This window comes from Tribolium madens, unplaced genomic scaffold, assembly GCF_015345945.1.
Source record: "Tribolium madens isolate multiple individuals breed KSU strain unplaced genomic scaffold, Tmad_KSU_1.1 Scaffold_97;HRSCAF=244;Tcas5.2_LG3a, whole genome shotgun sequence".
NCBI lineage: Eukaryota > Metazoa > Arthropoda > Insecta > Coleoptera > Tenebrionidae > Tribolium > Tribolium madens.
Genome location: NW_025401069.1, coordinates 12,833,540 through 12,858,707, shown reverse-complemented (window position 1 = coordinate 12,858,707; position 25,168 = coordinate 12,833,540). Strand labels below are relative to the sequence as shown.

Below are 25,168 nucleotides of genomic sequence, written 5' to 3'. Positions count from 1 at the left end.
TTAAAATAAAAGTAAGCGCTTTATTGCTTTACTACATCGTTAAAAATCATCCTCATTAAACTCTAATAATAATTATAAAACGATAATGTGAGATGCTGGAAAAAATGTCGATTTTTATGAAAATTGTGTGAAAATAGATTGGCTGGAGGCGAAATTGCGGCGATTATCATCGATTATGCAAACTGGAAGTGGAAAATTTGCGACTTAAGGCCTTAAAACAAAAAATAAATTACTTCATCAATAAAACTAATCTTTCGGGAGATTAAAATGATTAATTCGTTTATGGTTTTGTAAGTCTATTAAATAGAAATATTTTCGGGGACACCAGACCGGACGTGCTATAAAATAAGAGAAAATCAAAATTGAGTACCAAATAAAATTGAGAGTAAAAATAAGAAAACAGCAGATAGAGGATATAAAACAGAGAACAAAAGAAATATAAAACTAAATAAAGAGCAATAAGTGACGTTTAGGGAAGATAAAGCAGAAGGAACAAAAAAAGTTATTAGATCAGATAACAGAAATAAAGAATAAAAATAAAAAATAGAGAGCAGAAAGTAAAGTTTTCTGAAACATAAAACAAAAAACAGGAACAACAGAGAAGCAAAAAATAATAAACACAAAATACTCGTAAAGCACGGAAAATAGAGAAAAAGAATAAAAAAATTACAGAAATAAAGAACAAAAATTAGAGCAGACAAAGTAAAAAATAGAAAACTAACTTAGAATAGAACACAGAGAACAGAAGTCAGTTTAGTGAACAAAAAACAAAAACATCAGAGAAGGTAGAGTGTAGTAAAACAGAGAATAAGAACAGGGAACATGAAACAGATCAAAAATGTCTAAGTTTTAACAATTTAACTGAAAATTTACGCAAGTAGGTTTGCTCCATCAATTGAAAGAAAAGAGAATTAAAATAAATAAAACAGAAAACAAAATACATAAAGAACATAGAGAAGGGAAAGAGAAAGTACAAAGAACAAGGGAAAATGAGAATAGAAAATATGGAACATTGAATTATCCATAAAGCACAGAAAATAAAGAAAACAGGGTAAACATCAAAATAAAGAGAACGAAAATTAACGTTTAGGAAACATAAAATAGAAAGAACAGCAATCTCAAAAAACAGTAACAGAAAACAAAGATTCTTAAACCAGATAAAAAAAATAGAGAACAACAGAAAATAAAAAACATAGAATAGAACACAGAAAACAGAGACTACAAAACAAGAAAAAGAAAAAAAGCATAGAGAAGCTAAAAAACAGAAACTGAAAGTAAAGTAAAGAGCAAAAAGTAACATTTAGTAAAGATAAAGCAAAAAAGAACAGAAAAAAAATTATCAAACTAGATAACAGAAATAAAGAACAAAACTAATTAGATTGAACAAAGCAAAAATGGAAAATATAGAATAGAGTACGAAAACAACAAACGGAAATAAAGTTTAGAAAACAAGAACAACAAAAAAGCAAGAGAACAGAAACAGAAAGTAGTAAAACAGAAAACAAAGAGTACAAAATCAAGAGGCACAAAAAGTAGAAAATAATGAAGACAAAATATTCGTAAAACGGAGAGAATAGAGAAAAGAAAACCTGAGGAAACACAAAGTAGAAGAAAGAGAAATTCTCTAAAATAGACATAGAATAGAAAAATAACAGAAATAAAGAACAAAAATTAGAGCAAACAAAGCAGAAAATAGAAAACCAACTTAGAATAGAAAACAGAGAACAGGGGTCAGAAAAAAAAAACAAAAAAAATAGAAAGAGAGCAAATTGTAATATTTGGGGAACATAAAACAAAAAACAAGAACATCACAGAAATTAGAGAGTGAAAACCAAAAGTGGTAAAACAAAGAATAAGATAAAACAGAAAGAACACATATCCCATAGGTCTAAGTTTTAACTGACTGAAAATGAAAATTTTCCACGAGTAGGTTTCTTCCAATTGAAAGAAAAGAGAATTAAAATAAATACAACTTGCGTTTAAAAGCCAAAAAAGAACATAAAGAAGAAAATCAAAAAGTACAAAAAACAAGAAAACAATGAACATAGAGCACAGAAAATAGATGAACACAAAAATAGAAAACAAAAAATAAGAAACATTCGAACAGAAAAAACAGCGATTCTTAAATCAGATAAAAGAAAAAGAAAACAAAAATCAGAGCAAAAAAGCAGAAGATGAAAAACATAGTATGTAACACAGAAAACAGAGGCTAGGAAACAAGGAGAACAAATAAGAATAAAAAGCGCAGAGAATATTAAACAAAAGACGAAAACAACAGAAAAGCTAGTGAACAGAAACAGAAAGTAACACTTAAGAAACATAAAACAAAAAAAACAAAGATCCATACTAGTTTTTCATAAGAATCAAAAAATGTTGATTTTTGGTCAAAATCGGATATAGTGCTTATACTTTTAGCCTTATTCTAACCTTTATTACTCAATATCTCAAAAACTATGCATCGTAGAGTATTCTAACTAGTTGKATCGTGTTCAGCGAGTAATTTTACGTCTAGAAAACCATATTTCAACCGTTTTTACGATTTTTAGTAAATTGACTATTTTTACGATTTTACTACCGCTCACCTCCAAAAAATCAAAAAATTCAAAATTTTTGAAACTTGACCCAATGTCGTTTTATGCACTTATTTGAGTCCTTAAGACATCTAGGAATGTAAAAAACGTAAAATAGATCAATTTTAAAAATAATTTTTTTTTTGTTTATCGTCGAGATTTTGGTCGATTTTTGGCACCCGGAGCGTTCTAATGGCAATAACTCCGGACTTATTAGAGATAACCTCTTACATTTGGTACCGTTGGATAGAAAATTGAATTTTCTATCATATATTAAAAATTTTAGTGCTCTAGGGTGAATAGTTATCGAGAAAATTTCTGATAAAGTCAAAAATATCGAGAATTTAAATCCGACTATAACTTCAAAACTACTTCGAATTTTGCAGTTTAAGTGACGCCAATCGATTCCCCGGCACATTTTACATAGGTTTACGTCAAAATATTATATCATTGAGACACAGTTTTGCCGCAATTTGCAAAATAAAAAACTAAAACATTGTTAACAATGATTTTTTGGTCAAAATCAGAATATTTTAACTTGTTGCTGATGAAATTGAAATTTGAAATTTAACGATTAAAACCTTCTTTTTAAAAAACCTGCTAAAATCACTCGTTTTCGTTTATCTTTTTGTCTTGTTTTTTATGTTATATTACCACAATCTCAAGTCTGTTGCATAACTGGTTGCATGTGTTAACATTCTTTTTTTTATCGTATTTAGACTTGTAATTGGTATTCTATGTGGTAAACGTATAAATTTCTGTTTAACTCAACAAACTGAATGTTAAGTGGTAAACTGGTACTGGTAATTATTTCTTTTCAAACTAATAAAGTTTACGATTAATAAAAAAAGGAAAAGTTTCAAGACAGAATAATTAATCAATCATAAAACGAAACAAAAAATTGATTAATGCTAAACATTTCCAAGTCAGTTTTTTACTAATTTAATAAAAACAACGATTTGTTTATTCTAGTGTTTTTTAATCCACATTTGGCCAGCGAAAATTCATCATTTTCTCTGCTCTAAGGCTTCTGCTCCGTTTTTTGTGTCTACATTACTCCATAGATAAAAACCGAAACAATTTGTTCCTTTGAGTCAAAGAAAACGATCCAATTAGTTCAAAGTGGAGAAACTTTTCAATAAGAAAACCGCGAACGAAATTAAAATAAACGACATTGAGCTACGAGTCAATTAATAAAATAAATTAAAATAGAAAGCAGCAATTTATATAAATTTTTGACATAATAAATAAAACGTTACAGAATTTACATAACAAACAATGGAATGATCTAGTACACTTTTCACACTCTATAATCCGTGATTTAGAAGAAAGTGTTTTTTTACGTCGCTGACCTAGTCCTTGAAGTAAGAGAACTTCCTCAACCGTGAAAGATATTCATCCTGGTGTTGAACTTGCACTTGCACCTAATTTGCTAATTACGCAAGTCTCGAATCTGGGACTTTCACTAAACGGCCCAAAAGGGCCGGACTTTCATTCGCATCGAAATTCTAGAAACACGACTAACGTTTGTTGAAAACGAATTAGTTTACACCGAAATTCCTCTAGTATTGTATTCACAAACGCGATCTATTTCACAATGAGCTACAAATTAGCCGACTATGATTAGGCTGTTTTGAAAAAATCAATCCCGAATGATTTATTAATTTTGTGGTATCAGAGAAAGTTAGTTATCTCGTCGGTTATTAATACCCGAAATACGATTACTGGTCACTTTTCCTTTTTACAAAATCCCGAATTTGCTTGAGGAGAAACCGTTTCGTGCACCTAATGGCTTTCGTAGAAATTAATGAAATGGGTCGGTGTTTGTAAAGGCAAGCACGAAGCTCTTGGAACGTTATTGTGTTTATTAATTATTAATTAACGAGTTGCGTGAAGATTCTGAATGACTTAACGCAAGCATTATGCGGATCATAAACTCCAAAACAAAATAGCGATTAACAAACGATAATGAGACTTTCGATTTTACTCAGATCCCGTGTTTGGTGCAAAAAAACACTGGGAATGCCACCGAATGTTGTTTTAAATTTATTTAAACAAATCGTTTTTTAACAATTTGAAAGCTGTGGTAGACCAGTGTTTTGCAAAAACATACGAAACTGCAGTATGTGGACAAAACTGTGGTTTACTTTTCCATTTTATTACTTCCTTAAACAACAATTTAAAAAAAATTACTTTTTTGCGTTAACCTTTTTCGTACCGGGCCATCGATGACACGGAATACGATGAAAATAAATGTAAGTATAAATTTGAGTTTTCGAAAAAAAGATAAATGGAAAAGTAATTTGTTTTGATGAGTTCTATCACCGTTTAAAGTTTCTTAACGCATTTCAGTAACATGCTGTATACAAAAAAAAATAGTGTCTACGATAGTTATTGAGAAAATTGCTGATAAAGTCAATAATATCTAAAATATAAATTTGATTATAACGATTTCCCGGAATATTTTACATATGTCTATGTTAAAACATTACTCCTATATCTCAGAAGTACAATTTTGCCGCAATTTACGTATTGTACTAGTTTTTTATGAGGATATAAAATTTTTGATTTTTTGGTCAAAATAAGATATATGCTATATCGCCTTATCCCTAAATTTATTACTCATTATCCCAAAAACTAAGTATCGTAGAGTATTTTAACATGTTGCATCGTGTTGAGCGCGTAATTTTACGTCTAGAAAACCATATATCAACCGTTTTTACGACTTAAGGTAAATTGACTATTTCTATGATTTCTACCGCTTACCTTAAAAAACTCAAAAAATTCTTAATTTTTTAAACTTGACCCAATAACGTTTTGTGCACTTTTTTGAGTCTTTAGGATCTCTTGAAATGTAAAAAACGTTATATAAAATAATTTTAAAATTAAAACTTTTTTTGTTTTTTTTTTGAGATTTCATCAATTTTGGCACCCGGAGCGGTCTATTACCAATAACTCCGGACTTATTCTAGAAAACCTCCTATATTTGGTATCGTTGAAAAGAAAATTTAATTTTCTATCATATACAAAAAAGATCATTGCTCTACGATAAATAGTTATCGAGAAAATTTGTGATAATTGTTTAAGAATAATTCTATTATTATTATTACTCAAAATTAATTGAAAACCAATGTCGCAGGAAAAGATAGAGTTTAGGGGGTGTTTATCTATGTAAAAAAATGCGCACTTATTTATAATTGTACAGGGTGTTAAAAAATATTCTGTTACTTTGCGGACCTATGTTATAATAACAATAATTAGTAAATAAAAAAATTCTTAATTTTTATGCAAAACTTACCTTTCATTTATATTATTTTTAACTTACCTTTTTGTTTACTTATTTATTTATATACTATTAACTTTTTACACTATTTTCACTTTTGTAGATACTTGTTTTAAAGTTCGCGCTCTTATACGCCCGCCATCTATTGGTGATTTATTTAGTTAGTATTGTGCGCTTTCTCTCTTGTACTTATCAGAACATGTGCACATGTTTTTAAAGATCGCGCTCTTATGCGCCCGCCCTCTTTTGACATTTATTTGAATTATATTTGAATTTGTGAAAAATTGCCGACTTGACCGGGGCTGCCGCTGAGCCACCACCGCCGCCGACAACTTCAATGTTTTCATTCAATATATTTTACACAAAATTTTTCAAAAATTTATTTTTCGCTTTTTTACAATGTTTTTATGCTTTATTAAGTCTTTTGAACCCTCAAGAGTGCAAATGGACAATTTTGAAGTTTTTAATTTTTTCGATTTTTGTCAAAATATTGGGCGATTTTCGGTACGCGGAGCGGTTTATTGTTAATAATTTCAGAATTATGGATGACAAACTCTCGAGTTGGGTATCGTTGGAAAGAAAGTTTAATTTTCTATCGCATACAAAAAAAAGATCTGTGCTCTACGATGAATAGTTATCGAGAAAATTTATGATAAAGTCAAAATATCAAAAATTTAAATACGTCTATAACTTAAAAACCATTACGAATTTTGCAGTTTTCTTTACGCCAATCGATTCCCCGGAACATTTTACATATGTTTACGGCAAAATATTGTATCAGTGAGGTACAGTTTACAAAAAAAAAAAAGGAAAAATCTGTTACTTCGTAACTCTATTACTCAATATCTCAAAAATTACGCATTTTAACTTGTTGACCATAATTCAAAAGTTTTTGCAACTTGAGGTCAATCGATCATTTTTACTATTTACTACCGAACTTTTTTAAAGTTGAATGAGATTATCTATTCATAAGATATTCGCAAAAGATAATGTTTCTAATTAGTAATTACTTCTAATAAAAACTATTAAAAAAAAATAAAGAAACTTACTAATATTGTTATAAGTATTATTGGAGCTGTAAGAAACTTATTTTATTTCTTTATTTTATTGTCAAAATAATAGTACTAAAGAACAAGGGGTAATAAAGTTTTTTATAATTTAATGTTAGTACATATCTATAAAATAGCAATATAGTTCGATATTTTATGAATGTATAGAAATCATTTCACTTAGGAAAAAAGCTTTTAAAGAGCATTTTAAAATTGTTTTCATTTTTTGTATCACTAGTGGTTGGTGCTATTTGACATATTTGAGTTAAGTGGCATAGAGGTTAAAGGGTTAGTAAAGGTGCTTTTAAAAATGACTTTTTAAAAACAAAATTAACCTGTTTTGTTTTTTTTTTGCAAATTTCTGGTTCGTTTTTATTAGAATGGACTGATTTAATTTTGGTAAAAAGTTTTGAAAAGCTTGTTAAAATAGCTTTCATCTGATGTGCCATAAGTAGGGTTGTGCTATTTAAAATTTTAAAGTTGGGGTGTGTGGGGGTTAGGGGGGTTACTGGAGGTGCTTTAAAAATTATGTAAAAAAATGTCACCCTCGGAAACAAAATTAACCTGTTTCGGCGTTTGTGCAAAGTTTTTTTAGTTTTTTAGTTTCTGAGATATTCGGGGTGGCTCGTTTTTATTGAAACACCACCCTGTACGTTTACGCACTAGTGCTTAAAGTGGCATTTTTATCCACCACACACTACGTTTAAAATTCTTAAGAGTTAAATTAATTTTTTTTTCTCGGTGCTTTAATTGTGGAAAAAATAAAGTGTGTAAGTGTAATAAATATTCCAAAATCTATGAGTTTTATATATTTTTTTGATCTTCAGTTTTAAACAGAAGCATAAGAGTTCTTTTTTTTTTTCGTGCAATTTTTGCAGTGTGCATATATTTTTTTTTTCTATGAAAATACACAATAAATGTATTTAAATTTGTTAAAATTCATTCTTATTCACTTGATCAACATTATTAAAACCGCCCATTTTCTTCATCCAGTAAAAGAAAAGTAGAAAGCAATTTATAACTGTTATAAATTAGTTTAATTGTAGTCTCAAATTTTAAACTAGTTTTCATTTTTTGTATCACTAGTGGTTGGTGCTATTTGACATTTTAGAGTTAAGTGGCATAAAGGTTAAAGGGTTAGTAAAGGTGCTTTTAAAATTGCGTAGAAAAGGACCTTTTAAAAACAAAATTAACCTGTTTCTTTTTTTTTGCAAATTCTTTCTGGTTCGTTTTTATTAGAAAACCCTGTATCTCATGAATGAATGGTCTGATTTAATTTTTGTAGAAAGTTTTGAAAAGCTTGTTAAAATAGCTTTCATATGATGTGCCATAAGTAGGGTAAATGCTATTTAAATTTTTAAGGTTGGGGTGCATGAGGGTTAGGGGGTTATTGGAGGTGCTTTAAAAATTACGTCAAAAAATGTCCCCCTCGGAAACAAAATTGACCTGTTTCAGCGTTTTTGCGTTTTTGCACCACACTTCAGTTCACGCTTCAGTTTTAAACAGAAGCATGGGAGTTCTTTTTTTTTCGTGCAATTTTTTCAGTGTGCATATATTTTTTTTCTATGAAAATACACAATAAATGTATTTAAATTTGTTAAAATTCATACTTATTCACTTTATCAGCATTATTAAAACCGCCCATTTTCTTCATCCAGTAAAAGAAAAGTAGAAAGCAATTCATAACTGTTATAAATTAGTTTAATTGTAGTTTCAAATTTTCCTCTGATTTTTAAACAAATAATTTCGAACTTTCAATTTTTTAAGACTAAATTTGTTCCTTAAGAGCTTTCGACCTTGCCTCGTCGTTCGACGAAAGTGACCGTTGCGTAACTGTGAGTTCTGACATTAACATTGAAACCAACAGCTCACTAAATCTTAAATTATTATCATCCATTATTTATCTCCAATCTAATCTCGACTCGCTTAATGTTGGAATTTTCCAGCAGGCACGAAGAAAGTGCTCCCATAATTAGAAATTACAAACATTTAGAAAAAATCCCCAACATATCCGAAAACAGATTTCTGCATATGATTACAAATCGGAGAAATGTTTGAATTTCGATTAGCGAATAATGGACCACTTTCTTCAAAACCTCGGCCCTGCACTTCGTAACACATTGCGTCACTTCATTGTGTCACAAACGCTTTTCCTTTCGATGGCCAAAAAGCCATGGAAAGTCAGATTTCTATTTCACTATCTGTATCTTCCGTTTGTAGTGTTCCAACGCGAATTCCGAGGAAAGTTTGTGTTGCAAGAAGCAGGGAAAGTGACCATGTTGGAAAAAACCGACCTTCCCGTATTTGTTTACTAAATGACCGGACTGAAAAAATATTTTCTCTGAAAAACTCGTCTCTTGTATCACACAGATGTGCTCTGCTTTATGACGCTTGAACACACCTGTTAAAGATCTCTATTTGCGATTTTTTTTTTCAATAGGCGAAGAGAATTGGCTCATTGAGTAACAGTGCGGTAATGAGAAGTGGAGCATGAAATATGCTTCACTTTTCAATGAGATGCCATCTCGGGTGACAAGTTCGAGGGCATTGGCCCAAGTTCAAGATTAAGTGCTTCAAACTTGAAAAATTCGAAGAGTTATTTAAATACTTTCACCGGGACCTCCAGGTCCACCGAGAAAGGAGATTCCGTTTTGGTGGGTGGAATTAGAAATGGGTTAGTGACCTGCACTGAAGAAAAAATCGAAGCCGTTTCAGAAACTGCTGACAAAATAATGAATAAAAAAAAACATGATTGTTACATTTTACTGTTTTTTTTTTTTCTAAACTAATAAGAGCAAATAAAAATTACGTCAAGTGTATTAAGATCTTGTTATTTTAATTTCTGAAAAAAAATTCTAACAGAAACCTATAAATAATACCTAATCCATAAATACAGAATGCGCCAGAACTCGAGCCCCAGGAACATGGAAAAAATATTTAAAATATCTATCTACAAAAATTTAGAAGTTATGAGAGTTTAAATTTTGCACTTTGACTCTATTTCTGTTGGAAAAATAATTTTCCAAGTTTTTTTGCTACAGTCTATTAGAAAAGGATACAAGGAAGCTGTATTCTAAATTGGAACTCTGTTTAATGCTATTTGTGGCTTTTATTGGCAAAATCTTTGTACTTTATTTTATTTTAAATAATATTTATTATTAAATAATTATAAAAAAACATATACAAGATCATCAGTATCATTAAATAGACATAAAAAATGTCAAATGTCAAAAAATAAATCTCAAAATTTTTTGACAGAGAGTTTTTTAAACATTTTTTCCATGTTCCTGGTATCTTATCTTAATTGAAATTTTTCTCTAGAGCGCGAGTTCTGACGCACCCTGTATATAAAAAATATATTTAAAAAGCGAATGCATTCACAAATATTTTGTTTATTTGTGTGTTTCAATAAGAATGTAAACAAAAATTTTGTTAACAAAATGAAAACAAAAACAAGTAAACTAAAGGCGAAAAATAATGAAAATAACGTATCTACAAAAACATTTTTTTAAGTTTGTTTATAAAAATAAAACAAGATTCATATTTTCGAATAAAAATATCTTAAAAATTTGACAAAATTTGTCGAAAAAGTATAAAAATCTAATAAAATTTGGTTATCATCTCTAAAAAAGTAAAGAATCTTTAAAATGAAAGAAACGTTTGTTTGTTAAAAAAATTAAATATGATTCAAATTTTTAAAAAAAGAGGTTTCTTAAAAAGTTGAAAAAATGTGTCCAAAAACGCATAAAACCTAATAAAATTTTAAAAATTACTCCTAAAAAATTTTTTAAATGAGAAAAAAATTAACAAAATACTGAAAGTCTGACTTCACCTGGCGATGACCACTTGGTGCTCGAAATGCGTCGTAAAAACATCTTTGAAGTTTGTTAAAAAAATAAAACATATTTTCTAAAAAAAGGTCGCTTAAAAAGTTGAATAAAAAATAATAAAACTAAAAAATAATACTAATAATAAAATAATAAAATTCTAGTTATCATTTTAAAAAATTTTAAAAAAATTTTAAATAAAAAAAATAATAAAATACTGAAAATTCTTTATTCTAACTTAACCTGAGAATGACCACTTTGTGGTCGAAACGCGTCGTAAAAAACGTTTGGTGGTAGACAATGTGTGTTATTTTATTCACGACCTAAAAGTTTGCGAATCCAAAACTTTTAAATGAAATTTTAAGTTTTTCATTTTTGCAAAATTTTGAGAATAAAAGTAGAACAAATTATAAAATAATCATAGTTGGTTTAGAAAATTTGCTGTTCATACCTATAACTACACCAGTCTTGTAATTTTTCTTCGATTTATTGTTACTTTTTTAATATTCAATATTAAGTCTCAAAATCTAAATTCTTACAAATAATAATCAATAATAATTAACCTGTGATTCTGAGATTAAGTTGGTAAAATTGTATGATATAATAAAATAAAGATAGAAAATATTAATGTGTCAAATTGCATTTCTTCTCTCTCTTAATCAGTATTGCAAACAGTGTAAACATCCTAAGCTACTTGAGCAAAAATTTATTCATTGTGCAATGATCTGTTATTTTCTCTCTTTATTTGTCTAATAAAATTTGGTATTAATCTGTCTTTGTCTAACTCGATTAAAAATAGTAGTAGTGTTATATTTTTATTTTCTTTTGTCAAAAGTACAGTTACCGATTTAGGTTTGTAACGTATTTTACTTTGTACAAATAGAAAAATTAAAACTATTATTATTATTATTAAAGAAAACAAATTTCGTATTTCAATTTTTAATTTTTTTTTTAATTCACGTTTGGACAATAACAATATTAATTAAAGAAATGCAATTCTTATTTTACAGCATAATGGAGAAAGTACAATTAAGTGGAACTGTTAGATAATTTAAAAATACAATAAATTTGCATAGAAAAGGTCGTATTGTTTCAGTGCTTTTTTATTGCAACTACAAAAATTTTTCTTAATTATTTTCTCCGTCCTGCAGAAAATTTAACATTCGACCCTGAAATTCATTTTAAAATTTTAAATAATTTAAATAAAAAAAAATAGTTTTAAATTGTGACCTTGAAAGCAAAATAGGGGCCCAATTCCACTCATGCAATCGCTTTTTTAATCACGTAGACGAGTCGTAACTTCTTGCACTTTTTCGCCATCGACTTCCTTGTAAGAAAACAAAACATTCACCGACGTTTTCACTGAAATAAGTACAAAATATCCGATGGATTTTTCAATTTGCCTAATGCAAAATTCTTTATTGGCTTTCTCTTCCGCGTCTTTGTCGTCTTACTAACAAATCCCGCAAAATCGACTTCAAACAAACTCCGATTAAATAAACAACAAGAGAAATTGTTGTTTCATTTTTTCTCTTCTCAATCGTCAAAACCTAATAAAAAGTGCACTGACCGTCGAATTATCCCATAAACAAGTCTCGCGAGCAATAACCACACGCCGGCGACGTGTGTGAAAGTGATCTGTGAATTTTCTCTGCACCAATTAACGAAAGTGATAATTATGGAAGGACGAAGGGCCATCCGAAACCGTTTGAGGCTGATTTTAACACCGCAGAACCAAAATCTCACTTTCCTCCTAGCCTTGTGCCTTGGCCTTGCTTGGGGAAAGTGGACACCCCACCTGAAGACACCCAAAGCTATAAAACAAACACCACACTAAACACAGCAACGAGTTAAGAGTTTTTCTTCAGTGAAGAACGAGGCGCTCCTGTGGCTCCTACACCATGAGGGTCCACCGGAACCTAGTGGTTAGTGAAACTGTGTTAAGGACTTTACGCTTCGAAGACAACAAACGGATTTTTTAATTTAATTCGGTGAAAGCAAACCGTGATTTAATTAAATGAAGAAGAGTTAATTCAATTAATTGTAATTAATTCAATCTTTTCCAGATTGCCCTTTGGGTAATACTACAAATTTCCTGGACGACTAGTAAGCCAGTTGAAACAAGTACTAAACCACAAGACCAACAAGCAGTCGAGAGTCAACAGTAAGTCCAAATCCTAAATTTACAACCAAAATTTTTTGATTTGAAATAGATTACAGAAACGAGTAGGCTATGACAGTTTTCCACCCCATCATAGTGAAGAACATGTCTACCATGACGAACACCATCCTGAGGAACACCATGACATCCACCATGAGGAGCACCATGATGACCATCATGACATCCACCATGAGGAGCACCATGATGACCATCATGACCACCACGATCCAGGCTACTGGAAGAAGAAAGTTATCTGGAAGAAAGACTGGAAGAAGATTTGGAAACCCGGCAAGAAACAAATCTGGAAACCGTCCTGGAAAAAAATCTGGAAACCAATTTGGGTACCGACGAAGAAACCCGCCTGGAAAGAAATCCAAGTTCCTGATTGGAAAAAAATCTGGAAGCCAGTATGGAAGGAAATTAAAGTACCCGCATGGAAGGAAATTCAAGTGCCTGACTGGAAAAAAATCTGGAAACCGGTTTGGAAGCCCATAAAAGTACCAGCGTGGAAGGAAATCCAAGTCCCTGATTGGAAAAAGATCTGGAAACCGGTTTGGAAAGAAATACAAGTTCCTGCCTGGAAAGAAATCCAAGTCCCGGCTTGGAAAAAACTGTGGTATCCAGTCTGGGTCAAGGAAGGCATCCATGGTGAACACTACCTCGGCAAGGACCATCACGGTAATGAATACACCGCCCATGACATTTGGAAGAAAAAAATGATTTGGAAACCGGTCTGGAAGAAATACTGGAAACCGGCTAAGAAACAAATCTGGATCCCTGACAAAAAACTCGAATGGAAAGAGGCCTGGAAACAGATTTGGCGCACCGAGAAGAAGCAAATCTGGGTCGAGGACAAAAAACTAGTCTGGAAGGAAGCCTGGAAGCAGATTTGGCGCACCGAGAAGAAACAAATCTGGATCCCTGATAAGAAACTAGAATGGAAAGAAGCCTGGAAGCAGGTTTGGAGGACCGAAAAGAAGCAAATTTGGGTGGAAGACAAGAAATTGTCGTGGAAGGAAGCCTGGAAACAGATCTGGGTCCCCGCCTGGAAGGAAATCTGGGTCCCTGGGTGGAAAATGATCTGGCGACCTGTGATTATCAAAGAATGGTTCCCGACGCCAGACCATCACGACCACCACCACCACCATGGATGGGACAGAAGCGACGTGAAAACTAGTGAGAGCAAAACGGCGCCGCTGGTGACGGTGCCCTCGACTCAGGTGCCAAATCAAAGTCAAGTCCAGGGGAAGAACTGGTCGTTCCCGTCCTCGTAACAGTACCTAATTTGTATATATTTAGATTTTAGTTATTTTATTGCATGTTACAACTCGACTGACTTATTATTTAACGTTTATTGTTGCGTTTTGTTATTTTTTTATTGTGAAATAAAAAAATCAAACTTGAAGTTTCTTTTCTCCAGCCTTGGGTGAAAGTTAATTAGCGGTACTGCACTAATCAATTAACAACTTTTGGATTATCAGTCCACATGTGTGACATTATCGGGACTTTCACTTCTGGAATGATCTCATAGAGAAAAAAATAATTATTTCATTACATCGATTTTTCACTCGAATGAAAGTCATTTAGTAAAAATTATAAAAATCAACATGCGCTAAAATGTGGCATATTGCACTTTTCTCTCCATTAACGTCATTTATATTCATTGCAGCGGACTCGTAAACCAAATTTCTCCAATAAAACCAATTTAATAAATAAATAATTTATTTGTCTTTCATACTACACAGCAATAAAGTGTAAAGCGTACAATTGTAAAGAGTCATGTGTTTTACGATGGCGGTGGGGTCCAACTCGGGGGCGGTTTGGGTAGAGGAATCCACTCTTTCACCTCCACGGGCCCCCACACCTTTCTCCAAATCGGTATCCAAATCTGCAAAACTCATCACCAAAAATCCACTTTGAAATTATACCCACTTTTCGCGTCTCCCAATGCTTGACCCAATGGGCCTTCCACTGGGTTTTGGTCTGCCATACGCCCCCGGGCCCCGCTTCCTCCCTAACTCGAACCACACTCTCGCGATGAATCAGTTCACAAAATCCGACACTAACGAGCACCAAAAGCAAAATTTTCATCGTCGAATGTCGGGTTGGAAGTAACAAAAGTGGCGATGATGAGCTTGTTTTTATATTGTTGGGACATTTCCGGAATTTTGATGGCCGGAAAGTGTCACGATTTGCGCGAATTGGGGTATGGAAAAGCGCATCAAAATTATCACCAACACGCGGCTTTCTTATCGCGCACTTTCGGCGATATCTGAAGAGGAGCGTCTGGAATAACAAGAAGGCAAACTGAGACCGAGATTTTCATTCAAGTTGCAAGACACGTAAAACTAAAAAAAAAAATTTTAATAAAAAATTCTATGTCACTGCGCCATTATGCCCCCGGCCAGGATCTCTGCTATAATCCAAAACCCAGTGAGGTCCGACAATCTATTATAAACTGATAATAATCGTTAATAGATGCTCAAATTTACTATTATAATTTTTCTAAGCTCCGAGGTTTTAAAAATATCAATATTTTAAGATAGCACCAACTGGCAACACTGCACTACATTTTGAACCACGTTGTGTCTGCATTCAATAATTTGAAACACTTGTTACTATAGAAACCAATAAATATTTATTGTGCTGTTGCTAAATTTACCCAAATTTCTACATTTGACAGAGATTTTATGAATGTTTGCTTACTATTCTTAAAACTTTATTCATTTCTTTAATATTCCAGATGAGTGTTTTAACGTCTTTTACTAATAAAATACAAAATTACTGTTCTTAATGAATAAAAAAAATTATAATTGAAGTTAAATTTTTAAAGAGACATCTATTTATTTAAGGAAAGTTGGTAAAACATTTTTGTTTTCAATTTGAAGTGACCCGCGTAATTGTACGCTTTGCTTGAATCACGCTGTATATACACAATTTTTCAAAAATTTATTTTCTGCGTTTTTACAGCGTTTTATCCACTTTTCCTAGTCTTTTATATCTTCTAGAAGTCTAGAAAGAAATTTATTTTAATTAATTTTAAAGTTTTTATTTTTTCAATTTTTGTCAAAATTTTGGAGTTTATGCCAGCTAATAATTCCGAAACTGTAAACACGTTTGATTTTATTATTTTTAATCAAAAAAACAATGGATAAGAATATTTTTATTATTTATTATTACTAACGTTTTTTTATGTGAAAAAAATCGCATTCGATGTTTTTTTTCGGGAAAATTTAGTTATTATTCAAAATTCGCCTTCTTTTATAATCACTCTTTAAGTTGACGATGTGTATTTTTGATTGCATACGTCAAAAAACATTAAGTGAAATTAAAGTTACTGGGTTTGGGATTTTTTTTGAAATATTATAACAAAACTAAATAGCATGTGTCCAAATTATTTAATATTCAAATTAATTTATTAATTGGTTATAATGTATCTAAGTCTAGAAAAAAAATTATTTAAATTAATTTTAAAATTTTTATTTTTTTAATTTTTGTCAAAATATTGGAGTTTATACCAGCTAATAATTCCAAAACTGTAAACACTTTGTGTTTATTATTTTTACGAGGTTTTAAGCAAAAAAACAAAGGATAAGTATATTTTTATTATTTATTATTACTAACGTTTTTTTTTATTTGAAAAAATCGCATTCAATTTTTTTTTGAGTTCCGGAAAAATTTCGTTATTATTTAAAATTCGCCTTTTTATAATCACTTTTTAAGTTGACGATGTGTATTTTTAATTGCATACGTCAAAAAAGATTAAATGAAATTAAAGTTACTGGGTTTTGTGATTTTTTTGAAATATTATAAAAAAACTAAATAGCATGTGTCTAAATTATTTAATATTTAAATTAATTTATTAATTGGTTATAATTTATTTAAGTTGCGTGGTTTTAAAACTATGAATATTGAAACTGGCAACGCTGCACTAACTACATTTTGAACCGCTTTGTGCCTGCATTCAATAATTTGAAACGTTTATTACTATAGAAACGAACAAATTTTTATTGTGCTATTACCAAATTTACCCAAATTTCTACATTTAACTGAGAATTTGATGCATGTTTTACTTATTAGTCTTATAATTTTATTCATTTTTCAATATTCCAGATACATTTTTTAAAGTCTTTTACTATTAAAATACAAAATTACCGTCATTAAATAACAAAAAAAAATAATAATAAATAATAAAGAAATTGCATTTTTAAACAGATATTTATTTAAGGAAGGTTGGTTCAAAATTTTTGTTTGCAATTTGATGGTTCTAGAAGTAAACCGCGTAATTGGACAATTTTTTTTGAATCACACTGTATACAGAAAATGTTTCTAAAATTTGTTTCTTGCGTTTTTACAACGCGGTATTCACTTTTTTTTATATCTTTAAAAGTCTAAAAAGGAATTCATTTAAATTAATTTTAAAGTTTTTATGTTTTCAATTTTGTCAAAATTTTAGAGTCTATACCAGCTAATAATTCCGAAATTGTAATTATCTTTGTGTTTATTATTGTTTTGTTTTTAAGCTAAAAAACAAAAGATGTATATTTTTTTATGTAAAAAAATCGCATTCGATGTTTAGTTTTCGGGAAAGTTGAATTCTTATTCAAAATTCGCGCCCTTTAGAATCAATTTTTAAGTTGATGTTGTGTATTTTTGGTTGCATATGTCAAAAAAGATTAAATGTAATTGAAATTACTGGGTTTTGTAATTTTTTTGAAATATTATAAGAAAACTCAATAGCATGTGTTCAGATTATATATTGTTGAAATTAATTTATTAATCGGTTATAATTTTATATTTCCTCGTTTTAAAAACCTGATGGAAAGAACCAATCAAATCGCCCCATTTTGACGCAAGCGCGCTTTTAGCATTTTAAACTCAAAGCAACGGTTTTGCAGATTAATCAGTGCTTCATCCTCCTCGAAGTTTGTTTTTGTGGCCTGAAAACTGGTGAAATTTTTACAAAAACCATGGCGGAGGCATATGATGCTATAAACGCCCGACAATACTTCGATTTTTGTCAGGATCAAGACGACCCTAACGACTCCTACTTTGGTGAGTTTAACACAAGTCTTTTTGTGGTTTTACACATTTTTTTAGAAAAAAATGGCACGGAAAACGATCCATTCGAGGAAAACGCCATTCGCAATGGAGAAGTGTTCGAACAGGAGTTGTCTGATGCGGAAAGTGACCATTTTTATTCTCCCATGGAGAATCCAGGTATGTTGCCCAATTTGTGTTTTTGCAGTTCTAAATGTTTCATTTCCAGCGTTGAATAACTCCACCGTTTATTTGAAATGCCGACTAAGGAGATCTCTAAGTATGGGTAATTTAAAAGTTGATAAAGTGCCAAATCAAAATGGACTTGAGTAAGTCTTGACTTGTAATTTTTGTCATCTAAATATATTATTTCAGACGTGCCATGGATGAGTTATGTCTGAATGATCATCCACCCCCAAGACCCAATTCCACTTGTTCCCTCAACAGCCGAAAAACAGTCTCAAGGGTACCCAAATCATTAATTTAAAAGCAAATAGTTATTGTTTTTTGTAGGACCACATCAATAGATTAGCCCAACCTAAACGTTACACATCCCACGATAACTTGTCTCATAATTCGTCCATGACTTTAGCAGAAGCCGTCAATAAATTCCAATCCGGGACCCCCAAACGTTTCCGTTCAAAACCCAACAACAAAAAACTCGCACTCACTAAACCACACACCCCCAAATTCCTCACAAACACTCGAGTACGTCCAGTCACAGCCCTCTCGAAACAAGAACAAGAAGAACGCGAGTTTGAAGAGGCGAAAAAGTGAGTCGAAACCGAGACCATCCCCGAAATCACTCATTTATTCCAGGTTCAAGATTAAAGCAAATCCCGTGAACAAGAAAGTCTTGAGGGGGCCCTTGAAGCCCCCTGTGGACAAAAAACCCGCAACTGTGGTCGAACCGTTCCACTTGACCGAAGCGAGGAAGAAGTCCGAGGAGGAGCCCGATACAACAGCCCCCGTATTCAAGGCCCAACCAGTGCCCAAAAGCTTGCACAACCCGTTTAAAGTCCAGCCGAAAGGACAGGCCCCGACCAAACCCGAATCCCCCAACTTTTGCAAGAAAGCCCCCAAAGCGAAACCAACAGTTGCGAAACCAGAGGAGGCTCCGAAAGTCGTCTTCAAACCGACGAATACCCAAGTCGTGCCTTTCAGCTTCGAGCAACGCGACAAACAACTCATGAAGAAGAAGGAAGAATTCATTAGTAAAGTCCTGGAGGAGGAGAAGAAAGCCCGCGAGTTTCACGCAAGACCAGTCCCGAGGACCATCCTCCGGTCGCGGAACAACAGTCAGGACAACATTAGCGATCCTGGATCAAAATCATTCGTAAGTTAGAAAAAAATTCCAGTTTGTTGTAATAAAATCCAATTTTGCAGAAACGAAGCACCGAGGAGTTGAATATTGGAAGTTTCAAAGCGCGACCTGCCAAAGTCTTGACTATGAAGCCGTTCGAGCCGAAAAAGTGCGAAAACCACGGAATTGTAGTCGAAGAATTCCAGTTTTCCACCAATGAGAGACTTGAAAAGCGACGCGAGTTTGAGGAGGCCCTCAAAGCCAAAGAGGCGGCAAAAGAGGCCAAACAGCGGCAGGCCGAGGAGCTATTGAGGAGGCGGGAGGAAGAGGAGGTGGCGAGGTTGAGGAAACAAGCCGAACTGAAAGCCCAACCCATTAAAAAATACAAGGAGGTGACCGTTAAGCCCGCGAAGAAGTGCACAAACCCAGTGAGCCCCAAATTCCACACTAGGGACAGGAACAAGGAGAACATCCACTAGTGATTTTACTTATTTGATTGTGTTACTTCTTATTTACCATTTATTTTATTTTATTTCGTTATAAACTGTACAAATACATTGATAGAGTGGGGTAAAAGCTAGAAGTACACACTTGGGCGCAGGCTCCGCCCAGGTGTGTACTAGTTTTTACCCACTATACTTAACTACATACACAATTACATTTCTTTCTTGATCGGCGCAAAAAACATGATAAGTCTCCCCAAAATCGCAATATTGGCACAGAAAAACGACACACTTTGAATCCAAATAAACAGGAAGGTGTTTTGGCCGTGAAACTCCAGAAAATAGGCCGGGAGGAGCCACGCCCCCTGTGCTGCAAACCACACAACGACCAGAAACACAGCATTGTTAAGACTCATCCGGATTTGCCAAAGACACAACGGCAAAATTGCCATAATCCATACGAAATATTGCGAAGTTAAGACACTGTTGTAAGTCACCATGACTATGGTTTGGGTCAAGACTGAGAAATTCAACGAAAAACGATTCAAACCGTAACGGAAGGAAAAAACCAACAGGAGAACAACTTGTGGTAACACCACTAAGACTTTTTGCCAAATCCCAATATTCTTGATCCACGCAGTGAGATACTGGAGGTAAAAATAAAGCGAGAAGTTGTGTCTGGTGTCTTTGCGGGTAAAGTGGTAGATATATGTCTCATGGATGAATTTGTAGCCGTAGAGAAAATAAAATATGCCAATCAGGGAGAAAAGTGACAAGACACAGCCTTGGACTAGCTGAATTTGGTCGAAATTGGGGACCAAATAAAGCAGATATTTTCTCTTGAAAATTGTTTTTTTCTCCGGCTTACGGGTGGCAACCCTGTTATCGGTGATTTCCCTCTTGCGTCTGTCTTCAATCGAATAGAATGAGAATTTGCTCAAATACATGTAAAATGTGAGACTGTACACAATGGGGTATAACCGGAAATGAATCGAAATGCCGTGGATCAAGCCGGCTAAGAAAAATTTCTTCTGACATTGCAATAAATAAAGTGTTGCCAACACGAAAAAAACCGCAATCGAGTCGCAATTCCCTCTGGTGGCGATTGCTAGAGTTAGAGGGTTGTAGAGCCAGACTACTAGACTCAAATTCGCAGTGGCGTCACTTTGGTCGTTTTTCTTCTTCGATTTTTTGCGGCTGCGCCCCGTGATGCAATTCTGGGGCTCCCCGGTGTGTTTGAAGTATTCACGAAGCGTCGTTTTGACTATTGCTCGGATCAAGATGGCGTCGATTAAGTCAATTAGGGAGAAGAGAATTTTACCAAAACAGGGATGAAGAGTGATGTTGGGGACCATGAGGTAGGCCACGAGGGGGGAATACCGATAAGTGTGTCTCTCGTAGGGCGATTTGTGGTCGAGGACGTGTCTTGCGGCGTCGGTGAAGACTTTGTAGTCAATGTCGGTGTAGGGGACTGAGGAGACTTGATCATGGTAGGCCCCGTATGCCACTAGTGCCAACCTAACAATTAAAGACACTAGCAAGTGCGTTTTATAATCAAGACTAATGAATTTGGCCATTTTACTACACTAGAGTCTAGTTTTTAAACTCGCCGCTGTTTTCTGGAGACACGTTTTGAACCTCCCGAACTCCTCCTTGCAGTCGTTTAAGCCCACGTTGTCCTTTTTTAAGACACAAGCGGCGTAGTTTGTGGCTTCTTTACTACACTTTGCTAAGATCACGGGGTAGTGACGGAACCGCTGTTTGGCTTTCTGCACCGATTCCATTATGTCTTGTCGAATCGTGTCCTGTGGGTCCTTCGCAACTCCTCGAGGTCAACGGCGTCGTAGGAACGGAAACACAAGTCGTAAATCGGTTTCGAGAAGAAGAGGAGAACTCCACCGGCGGTTAAAAGTCCAGCACACGTGCGGGGGTACCTGTAAAGGAGCGGTCTGTCTTTGAAGAGAGTTTTTTGTTTCATCACGCCTTGGGGGTTGGGGCGATTTTGATACCGTCGCAGACGAGGCTTTGGTTCTTCCACTTGCGGCAGCAGTTGTGGAGGTCCTCGATGGCGTACTGACAGGCAGATTCTTGGAATTTGTTATCTACGGAGGAAATTACATAACCCGGTGGAATTTTAGGTTAGGACACACCTTCGAGACACTTTTGGATTCTACAAGCGAATACCTTGCACGGGTCTTTCTTGGGCATAAGGGCGGAAAATGCGAAATTAACCAACGAGAAAAACGCACTTTGTTTCGTGTTAAGACCGAAAACTTGGTGGAAATTTTCCGGTTTGGGAATTTTCTTGGGATAATTTTGGCCACTTGTGATCACGTGATAACCGACACTAGTGAAATTTCACCAGATTTGGTGATTTTTATGCAAAAACTGTTTTGCAAAAATTCTAATTTTTGATGATTTTTTATAAATGTAGCTGTTGTTGCAGCAAAAAATTAATATAGGTATTTTGAAATATTTTTTTATCGAAAATTCGTCCAAATCTTTAATAAAATTAACTTATTTAATTTGATTTTTTATCCAGAAATTCAAATGCCAATTTTTTTCAAAAATAAGTCAAAAAACCGAGAAATATTTTTTGTGTTTTTTTTTAATGAGATTTTATGCAATAAGGTCAAAAAATCTCCAAAATGGGTCAAAAAGTACATTATTTTGGTCTTTTCTGAGCGTTTTAGTATGTCTTTTAGTCAGAAACAAAACTATTTTGCAAAATTTGATTAAAAACAAACCGAAAATTTATCAAATGGGGCCAAAGCTATTGTTATTTTTGCGTTTTTAGAGTGTTTTTGCTCGCTTTTTAACTACATTCAAATTTTTGCTAAAAACTGACTAATAAATGACCAAATTGGGTTGAAACTGATATCATTTTAGCTGGTTTTGCTCGGTTTGGTACCTTTTTAAACCAGAAACTCATTATTTTGGAGGTCAAAACATGTCTAAAAATTACAAAAATAAATCGAAATTATGTTATTTTGTGTGTTTCATTCGATTTAGCTCGTTTTTGAGTAAAATTTTGTTAAAAAAGACGAAAAACACAAATTTTGGTCGAAAAAAAGTGTTACTTTACTTTACGTCTTTATGCAAATTTTTGGACTAAAATCTCAGTTTTTTTGCAAGAATTTGCTAAAACAAACCAAAAAAACACCAAATTAAGTCATTGTTTTTGTCTTAATCAAATATTTTAGCATGTTTTTCAAGTAAAAACGTAAATATGTAGTAAAATTTTATTAAAAAGAGCCCAAAAAAATTACAGAATTAGACCAAATAAAATAATGTTATTTTTGCTTTTTTCCAGCGTTTTTGAGCAGTTTTGCAAAAAACGTAAATCCTGGACAGTATTAGAAAAATTTAAATCATTAAAAAAAATGAATTACTAAGTTAATCGTGATTACCTTCAAAATCCTGAAATCTGATTGGTTGTTTATCAAAATTCAACCAATCACCAAACGAATTAAATTAATTTGACCACGTGGTATTGACAGTCGACAATTATAATATGGTGGATTTTGTTTACTTGTGTTGGTGTCAGTGAGTTTATAACCCCCATGAATCGGTAAATTTTACGTTTTTTTATTTTTTTTTATGTATAAATAGTTAAGTTACTAAAAACCGCAAAATGGAACCCGAAAAGCAGGTGGGGGTTCGGGGGAAAGCAGTTACTGCCCAAAGTCGGGAAGTTATTGCAAATGTGTTAAAATTTATGATGAAAGAGGCTGAGAGTGGGACTCCTCTTGTGCCCCTTGCGCACTACAAGCAAAGGTTAATGCTTGCAACTGGCGTATCAGAAAAAATTTATAGACAGGTCCTTAAGGAAACGAGACTTATAGAACAAGGTAAACTTGGGGGGTTTACGTCTCCCAGTCGTAAAAACCGATGCAAAAATGAAGAAGTTGTTGAGGTTATTTTATTGAAAAATGACGAATAAAAACGATAATTATCCTGTATTTATATTAAATAAACATTAGGTTTATAATATATTCTTGTTTATTGAACAAAATCTCTTAACACGATCAACTTGCTTTTTTACCTGATGACTAATTAAGTTGAATCTCACATCATTTTAACCTCACCAGAAACTCAATAAATATAAAAACCGAAACACTAATAAAAAATGGGCTATTTTACATCTTATTTACATGGTTTCAGTCATCTAACACAATGACGTCGTGTTTAAGCTCCCCTAGAACAATAACGTCGTCGTCTTCTTGGTGTATTCCCTCATCAGGGAAGGCTTTGGCTATCAGTGTGTCCACCAAATCTGCATTTTTAATAAACACAGGTTCACTTTTGCTGTTTTGCCCCCCTTCAAGGGGCACATTAATCACCGCCGCCTCTAACAAATGTGCATTTTTAATTACTAAAGGATCAGTTTCACTTTTTTCCCCTTCGAGCGCATCTTCACCTTCACAGAATTGTATCTCTGGTTGAAGAATCTCATTAGTTACATCGCCGTTTTTCTCTTCTGGCGCATTATCGCTGTTTTCCAAATGGGACAACGTTTCCAAATTCGGTTCGCACACTAGACTATCATCAGGTTCTTTCTTCTCCTCCGGTGAGTTTTTGGGTTTCCTGCCTCGCCTCTTCGGCTGTGTTAACCTTATTTCCGACTTCTGGATCAGATTGTCGTAATCGATTTTGTTCTTGTTCACCACAATATCCGCCCGGATTATGTCCTCAAAGTCGATCAGACCTTGAACAAAAGTTGCATCAGGATAACATTATAGGCAACCAACAATACACCAAACTTCACTTGTTTCACACAAAATGGGGTACCTTCTGAGTTCGCAGGGTCCACATCTGGTTCCGATGCCGTTTCTCCATCGGGCTCCATCTTGAAATCCTCATCGGAAGAGCGGGTCTCGGCCTCCTCTTCGTCGAGACCGTAATAGTCGAAATCGGCGGTCAACGAGGGGGCTTTTTTGCGCTCCCGAAGACTGTATTTCTTGGGGGCTGGCTGCGAACGCTCTTCTACGTTGAATTCTACATCACTGTCGCTGTCGTTGTCCTCGCTGCTTTCGGACTTTCTTGAGCGTTTTCTTACCATCTTTTCAGTTTGAGGTTATGTGCGTTTGTTATTTTTATTTTTTTACTGGAAGCAGTGAAGGGGAGAGCAAGGGCGATCTAGTAGCGCGATTTTAGTGGCATTGTTTTGTTATTTACTGGTTTTCAAACATTTCCATGAAAATTTTCACTTTTTTTTCGATTTATTTTTTGTTGGGGGAGACTGAAGGACGCTGAATTGACAGCTGAATGACAGCGCGGCAAATTCAAAATTCGTCTCCATTTTTTCGGTTTTCACTTTAAAAAAAATCTTTTTATAATTTATGTACAACTTTATTTTTTCAATAAATAACGAGGTGTTTGGTGTCAGTCGATCTACCAGCCGTAGTTGGCGTAGGCGGAGGCATAGGAGATGTGGGAAACAGCGGGGGCGGCGGAGTAGGCAACTCCGAGTCTGGCCACGGGGGCGGCGA

The 25,168-nt window shown here is 33.5% G+C and overlaps 7 protein-coding genes across 8 annotated transcripts; 2 read left to right on the top strand and 5 right to left on the bottom strand.

Moving 5' to 3' along the window:
• The first annotated feature begins 12,539 nt into the window (after nucleotides 1-12,539).
• On the top strand, nucleotides 12,540-14,295 carry LOC123014483. Its single transcript, XM_044413628.1, has 3 exons — nucleotides 12,540-12,654; nucleotides 12,796-12,893; nucleotides 12,943-14,295. Exons 1-3 carry the CDS (start codon nucleotides 12,631-12,633, stop codon nucleotides 14,162-14,164), a joined length of 1,344 nt encoding a protein of 447 aa, XP_044269563.1. The 5' UTR covers nucleotides 12,540-12,630; the 3' UTR covers nucleotides 14,165-14,295.
• A 303-nt stretch (nucleotides 14,296-14,598) lies between these two features.
• Nucleotides 14,599-15,012, bottom strand: LOC123014804. Its single transcript, XM_044414080.1, has 2 exons — nucleotides 14,823-15,012; nucleotides 14,599-14,778 (listed from the first exon to the last, which is right to left on the bottom strand). The coding sequence occupies exons 1-2, from the start codon at nucleotides 14,979-14,981 to the stop codon at nucleotides 14,677-14,679; spliced, it is 261 nt and encodes an 86-aa protein (XP_044270015.1). The 5' UTR covers nucleotides 14,982-15,012; the 3' UTR covers nucleotides 14,599-14,676.
• Nucleotides 15,013-17,734: 2,722 nt separating this feature from the next.
• LOC123014725 (targeting protein for Xklp2-like) lies at nucleotides 17,735-19,883 on the top strand. 2 transcript variants are annotated; one of them, XM_044413975.1, is made up of 7 exons: nucleotides 17,737-17,945; nucleotides 17,991-18,110; nucleotides 18,160-18,259; nucleotides 18,306-18,396; nucleotides 18,444-18,703; nucleotides 18,750-19,266; nucleotides 19,317-19,883. In XM_044413975.1, exons 1-7 carry the CDS (start codon nucleotides 17,861-17,863, stop codon nucleotides 19,710-19,712), a joined length of 1,569 nt encoding a protein of 522 aa, XP_044269910.1. In that variant the 5' UTR covers nucleotides 17,737-17,860; the 3' UTR covers nucleotides 19,713-19,883. The 2 variants fall into 2 exon arrangements, with proteins under 2 accessions (XP_044269909.1, XP_044269910.1); XM_044413974.1 differs by having other exon boundaries at nucleotides 17,735-18,110.
• On the bottom strand, nucleotides 19,735-21,253 carry LOC123014726 (GPI mannosyltransferase 1). The gene has a single exon (XM_044413976.1). The coding sequence runs from the start codon at nucleotides 21,251-21,253 to the stop codon at nucleotides 19,889-19,891; it is 1,365 nt and encodes a 454-aa protein (XP_044269911.1). The 3' UTR covers nucleotides 19,735-19,888.
• Nucleotides 21,254-21,262: 9 nt separating this feature from the next.
• LOC123014727 lies at nucleotides 21,263-21,460 on the bottom strand. The gene has a single exon (XM_044413977.1). The coding sequence runs from the start codon at nucleotides 21,458-21,460 to the stop codon at nucleotides 21,263-21,265; it is 198 nt and encodes a 65-aa protein (XP_044269912.1).
• A 178-nt stretch (nucleotides 21,461-21,638) lies between these two features.
• On the bottom strand, nucleotides 21,639-22,016 carry LOC123014728 (cx9C motif-containing protein 4). Its single transcript, XM_044413978.1, has 2 exons — nucleotides 21,827-22,016; nucleotides 21,639-21,778 (listed from the first exon to the last, which is right to left on the bottom strand). The coding sequence occupies exons 1-2, from the start codon at nucleotides 21,882-21,884 to the stop codon at nucleotides 21,654-21,656; spliced, it is 183 nt and encodes a 60-aa protein (XP_044269913.1). The 5' UTR covers nucleotides 21,885-22,016; the 3' UTR covers nucleotides 21,639-21,653.
• Nucleotides 22,017-23,620: 1,604 nt separating this feature from the next.
• Nucleotides 23,621-25,162, bottom strand: LOC123014468. Its single transcript, XM_044413607.1, has 2 exons — nucleotides 24,468-25,162; nucleotides 23,621-24,384 (listed from the first exon to the last, which is right to left on the bottom strand). Exons 1-2 carry the CDS (start codon nucleotides 24,736-24,738, stop codon nucleotides 23,837-23,839), a joined length of 819 nt encoding a protein of 272 aa, XP_044269542.1. The 5' UTR covers nucleotides 24,739-25,162; the 3' UTR covers nucleotides 23,621-23,836.
• Nucleotides 25,163-25,168: the final 6 nt, after the last annotated feature.